Source organism: Dicentrarchus labrax, unplaced genomic scaffold, assembly GCF_905237075.1.
Source record: "Dicentrarchus labrax unplaced genomic scaffold, dlabrax2021, whole genome shotgun sequence".
In the NCBI taxonomy this organism is placed as follows: domain Eukaryota; kingdom Metazoa; phylum Chordata; class Actinopteri; family Moronidae; genus Dicentrarchus; species Dicentrarchus labrax.
Window position 1 is genome coordinate 23,044,449 of NW_026136701.1, and position 15,652 is coordinate 23,060,100.

Consider the following 15,652-nt stretch of genomic DNA (forward strand, 5'->3'; position numbering starts at 1 on the left):
CTCCCCTCTCTCTCTCTCCACTCTGCATGTTTCTTTCTCAGGGCAATGTGACCTTCTCTTGTGCTGAGCCAGTTTCCATCGCCGTGACGTTCCCTGGCCCCCAGAGCTTCCTACAGTTGCCGGGGCCAACGGCGTCCTCCTCGGCGGGCGTGTCCGTGGGGTTTCAGTTCAGGACGTGGAACAAGGCAGGGCTTCTGCTCACCTTTGCCCTGCCTCAAGAAGGGGGCGTGGTCTGGCTGTACCTGAGTGAGGCCAGACTCCGGCTACAGATCCATAAAGCTGGCAGGACGCTGCTGGAACTCACTGCGGGTCAGTCCAACAGCCCATAGAATTCATTTCTAACCCCTTACCTCTTATTACCAATGCCTAAAAGGTATATCTTAGCCTTTATAGCTAAACACCCTACCTACCCCCTTCACCTCTCATTGATTTATGTTTAACAAGATTGAAAATCTTTTGTAATCCCATTTTTAAACTGCTACATAAATGAAATTGCATATCATATAATTATGATTATTATTGAATTATTTCCTAGGCTCTGCTCTGAATGACGGTCAGTGGCATTCAGTGGAGCTGAACTCCAGACGAGGTCGTCTGACTGTCGCTGTTGATAAAGACGAAGGTGGCGTCGCTCATGCCAGCTCCTCCATCACCGCGGGAGGTCAACTCTTCTTTGGTGGTAAGAGTGAAACGTATAAAGTCTGTGGTGAAACTGTGGAAGGCTTTAATCACCGGGCTGTTACAGTTAACACTAAATATTACACTGGACATGCCTCAATGATATTTTGAATGAATATTCATTGGATATTCAAACTGAGGATGTAGGTAGAGCACGAATCAGTATTCCAGAGTAGTTTTGTTAAACATAATTAGTGTTCGAGTTCAACTACACTCTGCTTTAGGTTGTGGTTGTTGAGCTATATTTAAATTTTGAATTTATCTCCTAATTTTAAGCTAAATGATTATATATGAATTTGATTCCTTTCATTTTATGTCTGAGTCTGGGCGATGAGATTAAATCCAGTTAATGTAACCCACCAGAATATTTTTTAATTACTTTTTCAACAATAAATTCAATTCAGACACATTTTCTGTCTTTTAAAGAAGCTGCTACATATACCTATAAACATAAAACTTCAGTTGCAGTAAACACAGAAATCATCCAGACAGTCTCTGTTTCTGTTTCACTGTGGTTTTATATGAACTTGTCCTATTTGCCCTGAAAGATGTGTATTAATATTTGAAAGTTGTTGACATTTTTATATATTGTACATTACAGTTGGTGTCGTCAATACTCACTCTCCAGTCTCCAGGCTGTTTTGTAATGAAAGTTATAAGTCTGCTTTCTCTTTTCTCTTCACCTCCTCTCATTTCTGTCTTTACCGTATCACTCCTTCCTTCCTTTATTTCTCCTCTTTCTCTTCTTCCTGTTTTCTTTCCTCTCAACCTCCTCTCCTGTCTGTTTTCTCCCCTTCTCCTTCTGTTTCATTCTCCACTGGAGAATCTCATCTCTTTTGTCCTCCCTTTGAGCAGCAATAATGCAGTCGAGGCATGTTCTTTAAGTGCCTTAGGCTTTTTGTCACCCCACACATACACACTCATTTACATTATTCCAGCCCCTTGAAACACATCCACCACAAACCACAGCTCAACTCTCTGTAGAAGACATTTGAGTAAATCATGATAGGTTCTAACAGACATTTATATCATATATAACATAACATATATAACATCTGCTGTCGTGTCTTTCTTTTCTTTCCTGTCCAGGTTGTCCCTCTGAAGAAGACAGTCAGGAATGTTTGAATCCATTCAGCATCTTTCAGGGCTGCATGCGTCTCCTCAGTGTGGAGAATCAGCCAGTGGACCTAATCATGGTGCAGCAAAGACTGCTGGGAAATTACAGCCACCTGCTGATCGACATGTGTGGCATCATTGACAGGTCAGAACCACCAAAATCCATCTCACTGGTCTACCATTGATCATTTCATCCTGTATAAGAAGGCCTGTGTAATTTCAATGTTTGGAGCCTTGATCCTTCAGAGATTATGGCAGTGGGGTACCAGAGAGTGCTGACCCCGTACTAGGCACACATTGCTCTCTGTTGCAGACCTCATTTCAAGCATTAGGGTAACTTGTGGCAGTATTTATCATCTCTTCACACCTAGTGATCAACCCTCTTCTCTTCTATACTGGGAGTGGGTCTTTGCCCATTGGAACTTCAGTCCAACGCCTTACCCACTCAGCCATTCTGGTACAGTTTGCTTTCCTACCGTACACCTAGTCAGTCCATGATGATTGAATTGTTTCAAGAAGGAATATATTATTCTTGTGTCAAGGACTAAATACCAGGAGTGGGATTTGAACCCACAAGGACTTGTGTCCATTGCATCTTAAGTGCAACACCTTAACCACTTGGCCATTCTGGTAGTTGCAACATGTTGACACATATAAAATATGCAACGATGTGATCTGTTTCAACCGTTTAAGAGCTTTGAAACACACAGCATGTTGATTTGATGAGAATCCAAACGGCTCAACTAATCAATAACATAAAGGCTCAGTACAAAAGGTCAATCTGTTAAAATTCTGATCACAAAAGAGCATGCACTGTAGGTTTTTAAACAGCTCGTTTGGTCGTAACACTCATTAGTGCTGCACAAGAAGTTAAGTAATGTGCAATATAAACTCTTTATGTCATCTTAAAATATCAGAGACTAAACTTTTGTAAAAACCCATCAACCCAAGATCTTCTTTCTCTTCATCTTTATCATACCAGCCTTGGGATTAGAACCCACACAGACAGGCGTCCATTGCATCTTAAGCGAAACACCTCAGCTACTCAGCCATCTTGGCTCAACTGATGTTTAGCACCCAACACATATTCTTTTGCTCTTTAAACAGTCAGATATCCTGGTGCACTTCACTATGAGAATAATATGTCATTACCTATTCTGTCCATGTTAGAAATATGACAACACATAATAGTATTAAATATTTGAAAATTGAAATACAATAAAGAGTTCAGAGTTAAGAGCAAAGCTGCAGTTAAAATAAGCTTCTTGTAACTCCAGACCAACAGCTGGAGTCGTGTTCTGTCAGTCAGAGGTTTCTTGCCATTTTGGGTTTTTTTCCTCTGAGCTGCCTCAATTGTTTTGTCGTCCAACTTTATTAGAGACACAACAATTGTTGAAGTGAAAGGGATTCTTTTTTTTCTCCTTTGATTTTTTGGCAGAGTAATTTTATTTGTGAGGTGAAGCGGCGTGTAGTGTTGGATCCAGAAAAGTAACAAACAACTCGCACAAAGAATAAAAAGCAGGCACAGAGTTTCCTATAAGAATGTTAGAATAATTGTTCATTGGAGTCTTGAGGTGTGAAATAACCACTGACAACCCTTTTTGTTTTATTCTGCCTGATATCTGACAAATCGTTTGAAGACCATGATGATATCAGCCACTTTAATTGCGAGTACCCATTTTAAAGCAGAAATCTTCTTATTTATTACTTTCCATTCTCTGTTACTAATGTCAGGGGTTTTCATTCTGGTATTTTACTGATCATTTAGTCATTTAAGCCTCAAATGTTTTGTTTTGAGGTGCCTTTAAGGGTTATGTCACTGACCATGCACGTTCGGCCAGGAACCTTTGCTGCATGTGATTCCCCATATCTCTCTCTATCTTTCTGTCTCCTTGCTGATTTCCTGTCATCTGCGCTATCAAGAACGGGCATAAAAATGCTGCATCTCTGCATTGAAGTACACAAAGAGTGAGATTGTATGCTCAATAGAAATACCTTACCTTAAAAAGACCACCTACCTTCCAATCTTACCTGTCAGTTTTGATGATAATAACGTTAGATTAGTATGTATAGAGCCCCTCAGAGCACATGGAGAAGAAAGAAAAATACAGTATATGACATGGGGAGAAAATAAAATAAATAATAGAAAAAAGAACTTCCGGTAAAAACTAAGGGACTCAAAGCACTTCCAGGTCATTACTTCACACGTCGTTTGGGAAACAGTGAATCCTGAGCAATAAAGAGGTTTGTAGAGTTTTAATTAGACTTTGGCCTTGATTATAAAGAAATTAAGTCAGCGCCTGGGTGTAGAGGCATGGTTGTCAAAGAAGTGAAAGAGGATCCTTCGCACAAGGGGGAAATTCTGTTGGTCACGGATAAAATTAACTATCCACCAAGTTTGACTTTGAGTACGTTTCCCATCGATAATCTGTGAATAAAATTATACAATTTGTGTGTTATGGTTCAGCAATCACTGAGGCCCAGCCCCAGAGAAACACTCCGCTCTGGTGGCATCTATTGTTTTTCCAACATCATTCTTGTCTAATTTGTGGTCTAGTAAACAGGAAATTCACCCAATTCAGCACCCCACATCACTACTTTCAAAATATTGTGAATAAAGCAGCAACGGTTTTGCCTTCTTGCCTTTTCTTCAACAAGAAACACTTATCTCAGTACGCCGTGAACCTAGTCCACTTGTTGCATAAAAGCCAATAAGGCAGCAGGGCCTTATTGTACAAAAACACACATTTATTTTCACCTCCACATATAATAGAGAGCTGCAGAAAGACATGCAAAACATGAGAGGAGCAAGAGTTCATCATTGTTGTGTGTCATTATTTCCATTTTCCATAGTCATCTCATCTCAGATCAAGGGAGTAAGTCATGTGGAGCAGAACCAATTGCCTGCTGTCTCAGTGTCACACTTAAAACACAGCGCAATTAAAGCAACAATTACTGTATAACATTTACAACCTCTCCTCTAGGCAACAACCAGCAGACACACACTCCCCCATTCTCTCTCTCTCTATATATATATATATATATAGATATATATGCACATCAGCCATCCTCGCTAGAGAAGGAGAATCTGCTCCAGTGGCTTTAATTAAATATTCCTTCCTTTTATTACGTTACTATTCAGCAGAATTCAATTCCTAGACAGATCTGAATGCTCACTGTAACAGACCAAGAGGCAAATCATGGCTCCCACTGTGCTTTCCCTCACTGTAACTCTGTAGATTATAGTCTATAGGCTCTATGGGATATGATGTTAAAAGGAAAGTGGAGTTACAGACACAGCTTCCATAGGCTTCTCGTACCACAGAGCAGGGTGTTAGTGTGTTAGTGTGTCTGTGTGCAGACCTAATAGCAGTGCAACCCTATGCAATGAGTTCAACATAGAAGCAGCCATGCATTTAATAGACTTGACCCATCAGTCTTGTAGCAGGGCTGGAACTGAATCAACACTCAGATCTAATTTACTTCAGTTCTGACCCGGGTTCACATTACAAGCAAGATGATCAAACAGTCAATCGAAGTGCATCCATTTCCTGTAGAGGTGAACAACCAGGGAAATGAGGGTAACAACAACCTTCTCTCAACCATTAAAAGCACTCCAGTTCAATTCCAATGGCAAGAAAAAACGTGTAAGCTCAAAAGTTAAACACTATTAGTCATGCAGAATGTTCTAAATGGCCCAAATAACACAGGGGACACCAAAAACCTGTTTATGTTTGTTTTTGGCTCCTAGCATTTGCTACAGAAGAAAACTCTGTCATCCAACTAAATAAATGACAGCATTTATTAAAGAAAATGCCAAACAGTAGAAATACATCATACACAGTCAATAATAGCTGCGGAACACATCAACATAGTCAGAGGTCTTAACTTCACAGAGACTGAGAGGATATAGCAACAAGCTGTAGTCACTAAGGAGTTGTACTTTACTCTGTAACATTACAGTGCTAATATCCACACAAGCATGTTCTTAATACCAGGAGTGGGATTTGAACCCACGAGGACTCACGTCCATGGCATCTTGAGTGTAGCGCCTTAACCACTCGGCCATCCTGGTGCCCTTCCTTGACCCACAGACACATAGATCGATTAATCGAATAATGAAAATACAAGGCTGCATATTCGTTGCATCTTGAGTGCAACTATGTGAGAGAATGCCCCCACTCCTATCTGTTCCAACCATGAAAGAGCTGTGAAATAAACGAGGACTTGTGTCCACACCTTAACCACCCTGTAGTGACAGTAGAAGTCAATATCTGCCCATGGTACTTTAACTTTTGTCCCGTCTCCTGTAGCTGTCAGTTAATCTGAACTTTACCTAACTTTAACCTGACGAGGTGGTTTAGTACTTGCTTCAGGAGCCGATAGAAACAACGTAGAGCCTTGAACTACAACAGTTAAGATTGTTTTTTGTATTATTATTAATTTCTTACATAATGAGCCAACATGATACCAGGAGTGGGGTTTGAACCCACGTGGGCAACTTGCCCATTGGAACTTAAGTCCAACGCCTTAACCACTCGGCCATCCTGGTACTGCTGGTGGCTATACAGTACATCCATTATGATTGAAGGGTTTGAGGAAAACATAGAAAAGAAAACATATAATTATTTTGAGAAAGAGTAGATACCAGGAGTGGGATTTGAACCCACGTGGACTTATGTCCATTGCATCTTGAGTGCAACGCCTTAACCACTCGGCCATCCTGGTGATATTAGTGTGAGTTTAGAGTTGCAAAAGAACAACAGTTTGAAGATAACTATTCAAAAGTATAATGAAATTGCTTTAAGAAGTTTGTAAAGAGCGGTTGAGTCAGCACATAAACACCAGGTGGTTTGTCACTATACTTAGTAAGTGATCACAGTTGTAGCATCATTCACACACACCTGCAGGTGATCAGGGTAAGTGTATTGTACAGAAACATCACAGAAATGAGTACAACAATCTGTTAAAAATACCAGGAGAGGGGTTTGAACCCACGTGGGCAACTTGTCCATTGGATCTTAAGTCTAATGCCTTAACCTCTCAGCCATCCTGGTACAAATCTTGTGAAGAAGAGTAAATAGAACAAGCGGGCTTTGAACCCATGACAACTTGCATCCCTTGTATCTTGAGGGCAATGTCTTAATCAGTCAACAATGAGTGCTATCAGTCAAAAGAATAACAATGTGAAGATAACCCGTTATAACCTGTTATCTGTCTAACAAGCTAATCGAGAGTATTGAAATTAAATTGTTTTAAGTAACTGCTCATCCATCCTACTAACATCCAATGCACTTAGTTGATTGATGTCTTTGGCTCCTGAGGCATTCTGGGAAATGTTGATTACTCAGGTACTCATCATTAGTTATTATTTGTGTCAACTAATGCCCCAAACGTATATAACTATTATAAATGTGCAAAGCTTAAAGTATACTTACAGTGTTTAAGGTTCAAGGTACATTTGAGGTTTCAAGTCATTTACTGTATTGCCCTCTTGAGGATGTTAAAGCACACATTTTATACTGTATGTACAGACTGTGAATAAGATTGGCTAGTAGTTGAACCACACATTTGTGCTCTAAATGCTGAACTTGCTGTCAAGGAAAGGAAATGCTTGGCTCGGGACTTGAACCCATTGCATCTTCTACCTTAACTACTCAGCCAACCTGGTGTCGCTCTTTATCACTTGCTGCTATATGGTGTCTCAAACATACCTAATGTATTTACAGTATATGTGCATTGTCACTTCACAAGTCAAATACACTAGTTTGAAATTGTGAGTCGGTTAAGTTATTAGTCAAGTCATTCATTTAATGGACTGAACCAGCAGTCATCAACGGTCTATATTTATAGACCAGATGTCGCTACTGCCAGACTGAGTACTGTATTGTACACTCGTTACAGCCCTGAAACCTTGCCACACACACACACACACACACACACACACACACACACACACACACACACACACACACACACACACACAAACACACACACACACACACAGTCAAAATATATTTTTAAAAAAAGAACCAAGCAGTGTGGTAATGTGAATTTAAAGTGAAAGCTAAGTGCTTTATCTGCAAGGCTCCAGCTCACTGTTAGATTAAAGCAGTGTAGAGATAAATGGAGGTAAAAAAAAAAATAATCACACAGTTGCAGGCTGACAGGCTGCTGAGTCAGGGCTTTTATCTAAATAAAAGGGAGGCAGCAGATTCTGTACAGTAATCTGTTTTCTCTTCAATACTCCTGGCTGGGTTCGGGCAAACACACACTCACACACTGCCACATACATTTCCATAAGGAAGCCCTTGTAAATGTATGTGACCGCGTACAGTAACATGTATTTATGAATATAAAGACATATAAAACACAACACACACGTAGCCCCAAGCTTCGTAAACACCAGGGATGTAAAACTGTGTGTGTGTGTGTGTGTGTGTGTGTGTGTGTGTGTGTGTGTGTGTGTGTGTGTGTGTGTGTGTTTGTGTCTGTGTCAAACCTCCTGGAGGTGCCAGCCGGTCTTGCAACAGATGGAAAGCAACCAGTGAGGATAAAAACAATGTTACTCATCATCTCCTGTCGGCCTCCCTGTCTGTCTTTTTCTCAGCAGAATGAGGTCACGTAACGTCTTTATGTGTCTTACCAGAGACAGAGTGCATCAGCGGCTGAGCCGTAGCTGTTTAACATATTTTCTCCCTTACCTAAAGTAGTCAAGCCATTGTTTGTTTTTTATTTGCTATATTTGGTTTGGAGCTATCAGTCTCAAAGATTTCTGTCACCATGTCCATACAGTGGAGGTGAATGGGATATTTCTTGTCTTCTATAACTCGGTGTTTTCAGCTTGTTCCCTTTTGTTGTCATCTCTAAGGCTCAGACTCACAGCGTCTGATTCTGTTGGGCATTTTAGAGTGGTTTTTTTTTATGGGTTTCTATGCAGTTGGCTGGTTTCCACTGTTGACTGCAACGGTGCCAACATTTCTACTGCCGCCTGCCACATAAGTATTTGCTTTCTAATAATAAAGCACTCACTTTTTATTGAAATAAATGACCTGATCATTAGCTTTTTAAGATTTATGTAGAGTGTCCCTCATGGGGTGGGAGTCATGTTTACACGTGTGTGTCTGACAGGTCACTGAAAAATGTGTGAGCACGTTGAAATAGAAAAATTAATGCTTGTAATTCTGAATATATTTTCTCCCATCGTTTCTCATGCATTTTCTGAAGTTTCCAAGCCTCTATACACACCCAGTATACTATAGATCATCTATATGCAGAGAAAGACAAACACAACATACAGTGCAACACACATTCATCACTGCCTCCCTCCTTCTGTTACCTTCATCCCTCGCCTCCCTCCCACACAGGACTGATGTCATGATAGTTACAGCAGTATGATATGTATCTATAAATAACACACAGAGCTTCAGTGAAGTCTCCTGGGAGCTGGATTCATTTAAAGAGCTTCTTCAAACAGTCTGGCAGCACTTTAAGAGAGCAGCTCGGTTCAATCAGAGAAGATGTGCCACTGAGGAGAAGTGAAGGGATATGTTCTATTCAGCAGAAAACTTTTTTTATATATATATATGAAAAAGAAAAATCTAAAAAGAGAGAAATCAGTGAAATAATGAAATTATTCTTTTGATCTCTCCGAGGCAAGGTGAAAGGTGTTTCGAATGAATATTCTCCAGAAGTCATATTTCCATTCAGCACGAGGAAACCTCCCACATCTTCACCTAAATAGAAAAAGCAATATTAAAAATGAAAGCCATTCTGTTCCTCCTACACTGCTATTTAGCATTATTTAGCAAGTTTATTTAAGCAAACTGATGGCCATTAAATAAATAACCTTGAAGAGCTTCGGCATAAAGGTTTTTCCCTCAATAAAAGAGGAAGCTGCATTTCATAAGAGGCCCATTTAGTTTAATGAAGTAATTTTCTCTCTTTGAAAGGTAGTGGGAGTTTGAAAGCATGGTTAAATGCTCACTACTACTTTCATTATAACCGCAGTAAGGCAAATAGCCAGGTAAACGCTTACAGCAGTGTTTATGAAACTACAAACATTACACTGTACCACCTCAGAAAATATTAGGTTCTCCAACTGCCACCATTATCTCTGACGCTGAAATACAGTAGCGTAGGCTGACTGTATAAAGTTACCCCTCTGTGTCACAGGTCACACGGGGCGGGTTTATTAATTTAATAAGGATATTATTTATTGTTGACTGTTGTTGAATCCTGAGCAGAACTGGTTCAACAGCAATCAGGGCTAATTTGGTGGAAAAGGGCTACTCTTGATCCACACTCCTCTAAGTGTTTTTGAACCATTCATTTTACCCCTGCTTACTATATTGTTTATATATCATAACTAATCATGGACATCACTTGAGGCAATTTGTCAGACATTGTGCAGCTGGAGCGGCAGAATGCTTCACACAACTTGTCTCTCACCTGTAGACCTGTAAACTTACTTGGATGTGTATAACTGGTGGAGGTTCCCCTTTAAGGATATATGCCTGGGTTACTCATTAATCTTTTAAAAAGACCTGTAGCCCAGTCTGGTCTCTGTCTGTGTTTTTATCCTGTATACGCGTGCAGTTTATCACAGGGCAAAACAATGTCTCAAGGCTAGCAGCTGTGGAACAGAGCTATTCTCTGGGGCAACAGTAGGAAGGTTTGCACCACAACTAAAAGAGCAAACACTGAAATTCTCTGTAAATCCATCAATAGGTGAAAGATTAATTTTACTGTTACAGTATATTCTTTGTCTCTTTTAGCTACTATACCTATGTGGTGTTCTAGTATCCAGATTATTCTGTGAAGCATGCAAAGGCTTTAATCAAACGTGCAACAATACCCTCACTGCTGTTGTTATACCACCTTCAAATAAAGAAACTTTACTCCCAGCATACTGTGGCTGTTTTAATACTCAACACAAATCCAATCGCTGGGAGGAACTTTTGTGATTGTGCTTTATGACAGAATCAGGTATTGTGTTTAATTGGTTTATTCAAGACTAAATGTATTCTGTTGGAAAGCCCTTGAACAAAACACAGAGCCTTCGATAATTTGATCCAGGAGAACAAATCAACCCTCATCTTAATGAACTCTTTTTAAGAATTTACTCACACCGTACCTCTCTCTCTCTCTGTCTCTCACTCTCTCTCTCTGTCTCTCACTCTCTCTCTCTCTCTGTCTCTCACTCTCTCTCTCTGTCTCTCACTCTCTCTCTCTCTCTCTCTCTGTCTCAGGTGTTCTCCCAGTCGCTGTGAACACGGCGGCCGCTGCAGTCAGTCCTGGACCGTCTTCCACTGCAACTGCTCTGACAGCGGCTACAGTGGAGCGACCTGCCGCAGCTGTAAGTCACCCGTCAGTCAAACAGCGGCACATGATGAAGAAAGGCACACACGCAGATAGTCGGGGAGAGAGTCGAGGCAGGACAGATGAAATACAAAAAAGGGATGAGACTGTGCATAATTTTAACACCGAGGCAGAGCAAACAGACAAAGATAAAACAGAGAGATTAGATGAAACATCCTGTGGTACCGACCCATTAAAACATATTAACACATTATCCCCATTAAACAGAGATAATAAAGTTCCAGTTTATTTGTTTTGCACATTATCAAAGACCCTCATACATAATACAATGATGTAAGAAACCAGAATCACAGAAAACAGTGGTTGAGACAGACACTGACCAAACAAAATTATAGTTGTGCCTGTCACTTGTTTGATTGCATGAAGAACATATAATTATAATCACTATATATAATTACTGTTTAGGGTACGATATCACTTCGATTGACAGTGCGTGTGAGAACAAAATAAGAGGGTTTCGTGATTGTTTCTGAATGTGTGCACATTTGGGATTTTTCCAATTCTTTACATTTTTGTGTATTACAGCCTATAATTTGTATTTGCAATAAAAACCCCTCACTCGAGTTAATTACTGGAATTTGCACGGCAACATCGATAAAAAGTTTGGCAGGGCAGAGAGACGAGTTAGACACAAACTATGATTATTATCACAGTTTAAAGACCAACTTCCAGGTAACTTTGGTTTGTGCTACATTAACAATACAACCTAAATTACTCAAAACTGGAATCATCACTGTAAGCTATATTGTAACTGCACACCCTTTCTTTCTTCAGTGGAGGAGGTGAAAATATTAAATGTGTCTGTATGTGAGTGTTATTATGAAAGTGAATAGATGACTAAAATGCTGAATAAATACATGAAACTGCAGCAGTGAGGTGAGCTGATAGGTGAGATTTACTGGTTCTGTGTTCTTAAATCCTCGAGACCAAAAGAGGAGAGTTTCCCACACGATTCATCTCTGGTCTCATTTTTATTGCTGATGTTTCCAACCACACTGAGGGAATGTGAGGAATAAAAGGCCTTTGGCTGCAGAGAAGAAGAGAGATAAACAGGTGAGCAGAGTGTGGGAACTTTATGGATCTGACTCGAAGGGCTCGATACTTTGACTGCAGAGGATGCACTGGTGTGTGTGTGTGTGTGAGAGACAGAGAGAGGAGGGAGGAAGACTTATGGAGATAGAGAGGAAGATGCAGGGCTGATAAAGGTCTAAAGTTTTATTTACTGAGTCTTCGTACTCCCATCAGTCATTGCTGTCCTCTTATTCTTTACTTTATGGGACGCTGCTGCCGAAATGAAACTTAAGATGATTGTCTTCAGTCTGGTTATGAGTCGGTGATTCACTGGTGATACATACGTATGAAGCACTACCCATAATCCTCCACAGTGTGTGATCTTCATTCCCTCACAGCCCCTGTGTGTGTCTGCCAGCTGATGTGTTGATGTTGATGTTGATGTGATTCATGCTGGAGCTGATCTCATTATTTTCCTTCCAGCTGTGTACGAACAGTCCTGCGAGGCGTACAAACACAACGGCAACACATCGGGACATTTTTACATCGACGTGGACGGCAGCGGACCAATCAAACCGCAGCTGGTCTACTGCAACATGACAGGTGACACACACACACACACACACACACACACACGTTCGCTCCTCCTCTTCCTCCGATCATCACTCAGCGTTTTTTATGATGAGTTGTGTAATTGTGAATGCTCCTCTCATCACGCTCTGATCCACTTTATCTTCCATCCCTCTCGTCCCACTCCTTTTCTTGTTTAATCATATAAATATGATTAATGATGGCACACTTGCTCTTCTTCTGTCTCACTGCTTCATATAATCGGCATACATGTGTAAATCTTAATCGTAATGATATTCTTTTACTCCGTTCTCTGCTTTTTTTTTTTGTTTTTGTCACTCTCTGTTTGTCTTTCTCTTAATTTCAAGCTAAAGAGAGTTAAACAAGATTGATACCACTTTCATGTTTGTTCTATAAATATGGAGCTGGCTTAGCTTAGCGTAGCATTAAGACTGCAAACATAGGGAAACAGCTAGCCTGGCTCTCTCAAAAGTTAAAAAATGCAGCTACCAGCACCTACAAAGCTCACTAACTACCATGTTGTATCTCATTTGTTTAATCTGTACAAACACTGAAATGTAAAAGTGACAAAGTCGCTAGTACAAGTACATATAATGTGTTAATTAATGAGCTTTTGGGCTAGCTGTTTCCCTCTGCTTCCAGTCTTTGTGCTAAGCTAAGCCAACCAGGTGCAGGCTGTAGCTTCATATTGAAGGTACAGATATAAGTGTGGTATCAATCTTCTGATCGAACACGTATACTTCCCAACATGGAAAATTATTCCTTAAGATCTGAGTGAGAGTACCGGAGCAGCAAACATGAGATATAAGATGGCAATTTTCCAACAAGGACTAGATGTAGATTACCTCTCTTTGCATAAATGACAAACGAGAATAGGTAATTACAAATGAATCAATAGCATTAATCAATCAGTAATCGGCAACAATAATCAGTCATTAATATCTGTCTGTCTTTCCAGAGGAGAACACGTGGATGGTGATCCAGCACAACAACACAGAGCTCACCAGACTCCAACCGTCTCCAGGTGGAAACCAGCATTTAGTCCACTTCGACTACTCCACTGAAGAGGAGCAGCTATCGGCCGCCATCAGCCAATCAGAGCACTGCGAGCAGGAACTGTCCTACCAGTGCAGCAAGTCCCGCCTCCTCAACACTCCAGGTAAAGCCAGTTAAATTTACTTTAAATAGTTTTAAATATTATATAGTTTGGAATATTATATTACATTTCAGCCAATAGATCCTCGTAAATGTTACACACTGGACCTTTAATCCGTACAAAAGCTGAAATATAAAAATGACAATTTGCTGTATAACGGTTGTTATGTGCCAAACTGTTTCTTGGCTGCAGTCTCTGCTGTTGCATGACAAAAAAAAAAAGCATTTCCCACAATTACAAATTATTCCTTTAAGCTCTCCTCTCTAACCTGAAGCCTGTTGGTAATTGGCTGGCTGCTCATTTCTTCTCTTATATGCACCTTGACTCTCGGGGGGAGTTTTCAAGTCGATTTCTTACATCTGTATCAACAATTTTAATCACGTACAAATTTTGATTTTATTTCATTCTGAGTTTGTGATTATACATTAATCATTAAAAAATCTTATCTCATCCTAATCCTTTTAATCTTTTCTTAATTTAAGGAGATTACTCTAGCACTTCATTCCCTCCCTTTTCCCTCAATACTCCTCAAGTGCACATTTAAATAAGAAAAGACTGTAAACAAGAAGATGTTCTTAATTGACTTGTTGGGTTAAATAAAAGTTAATGAAACCTTGGTTAAGCAGGCTCATTTCAGCTAGGAATCTACACATTACCTGACCAGAAAGAACAGAATCATTACGCTCTTTGCTGCAAACTTATTGGGGTTTCAAGGATTTTCTTCTCTTTCACAAATGATTCAGACAAATTGATTGTTCAGGATTAGTTTAATACCTCCTCCTTTTGGAATGAGTATTGAGTTAGATCAGTGTTTTCTTTGTTAAGTCATGTGTTTTCTTGTGGTTGTATTAACTCAGAGGAAGAGAATCACTTTGATCACCAAGTTCTATTGAATTTGTCTTGGTAGCAGTTAATGCGAGAGCTCACACGTTCATGCAACGTAATAGCCTACAAGAAAAACAGAGCATCATTCAGTGTAAAGACAAACTGCTCGAAACATCAGGGAAATATGTGTGATGATATTCAGTTTTTAGCCATTTGTCAGTTGGTACATCAACTATTTGATGGATTGCCACGAAACCTGAATCTTACAGACTTTGCTGATTCCTTCACTTTGACTCTCTAGCGCCTCCATGAGGTTGACCTTTGTGGCTTTGAGTCAAATGTCTCGACATCTATCTGATGGATTGCCATGAAATTTGGTTCAGACATTCATGTTCCCCTCAGGATGATTACGATGATATCATCATGGTTAAATGGGGTCCTGGAGACACCTTCTGTAGCAGGAACTACCACAGAAGCGGTTTTGAATACTTTGGCAGGCATTTATATGTCTGTGACATATTTTAATGCCATAGTGTCTCAAACTGGCAGAGTTTGAAGATGGGCGTGATCCAACACATGAGTACTGAGTATTCAAGCAATAATGCAGCAACGGCTACGGAGTATTCGTAGGTCGGATGTTGACGGGCGTCAGGAATGGATCATTGCAGGGTGGCCTCTTGTTTGATTTACGACCAGTACTCAGCTGTACTGTATTTTGAATACTAGCACACTAAATTAGGATGGGGAATATGGTAAAGATTATACCTGCATAAGCATGTGAGCATTGTCATTGTGAGCAGGTTAGCATGCTGATGTTAGCATTTAGCTGTGCTGTAGACTCTCAATCTTATTGTGTATTTGAGCAGAAAAAACAATCTGAAACAAATTAATCTA

The 15,652-nt window shown here is 40.1% G+C and overlaps 1 protein-coding gene and 4 non-coding genes across 6 annotated transcripts in view; 1 reads left to right on the forward strand and 4 right to left on the reverse strand.

The window, feature by feature from the left end:
* The window catches only part of LOC127368023 (contactin-associated protein-like 4), a 102,821-nt gene that overhangs the window by 54,863 nt on the left and 32,306 nt on the right, over nucleotides 1–15,652 (forward strand). For both annotated transcript variants that reach the window (XM_051408440.1, XM_051408433.1), the window contains exons 8-13: nucleotides 42–309; nucleotides 536–679; nucleotides 1,768–1,939; nucleotides 11,046–11,152; nucleotides 12,670–12,789; nucleotides 13,736–13,936. In XM_051408440.1, coding sequence (XP_051264400.1) covers nucleotides 42–309; nucleotides 536–679; nucleotides 1,768–1,939; nucleotides 11,046–11,152; nucleotides 12,670–12,789; nucleotides 13,736–13,936 — 1,012 coding nt within the window. The remainder of the gene's footprint in view (nucleotides 1–41; nucleotides 310–535; nucleotides 680–1,767; nucleotides 1,940–11,045; nucleotides 11,153–12,669; nucleotides 12,790–13,735; nucleotides 13,937–15,652) is intronic.
* Nucleotides 2,344–2,426, reverse strand: trnal-uaa (transfer RNA leucine (anticodon UAA)). Its single transcript has one exon. It is a non-coding gene; the product is annotated as a tRNA-Leu (tRNA).
* Nucleotides 5,787–5,869, reverse strand: trnal-caa (transfer RNA leucine (anticodon CAA)). Its single transcript has one exon. It is a non-coding gene; the product is annotated as a tRNA-Leu (tRNA).
* On the reverse strand, nucleotides 6,263–6,346 carry trnal-uaa (transfer RNA leucine (anticodon UAA)). Its single transcript has one exon. It is a non-coding gene; the product is annotated as a tRNA-Leu (tRNA).
* Nucleotides 6,440–6,522, reverse strand: trnal-caa (transfer RNA leucine (anticodon CAA)). The gene has a single exon. It is a non-coding gene; the product is annotated as a tRNA-Leu (tRNA).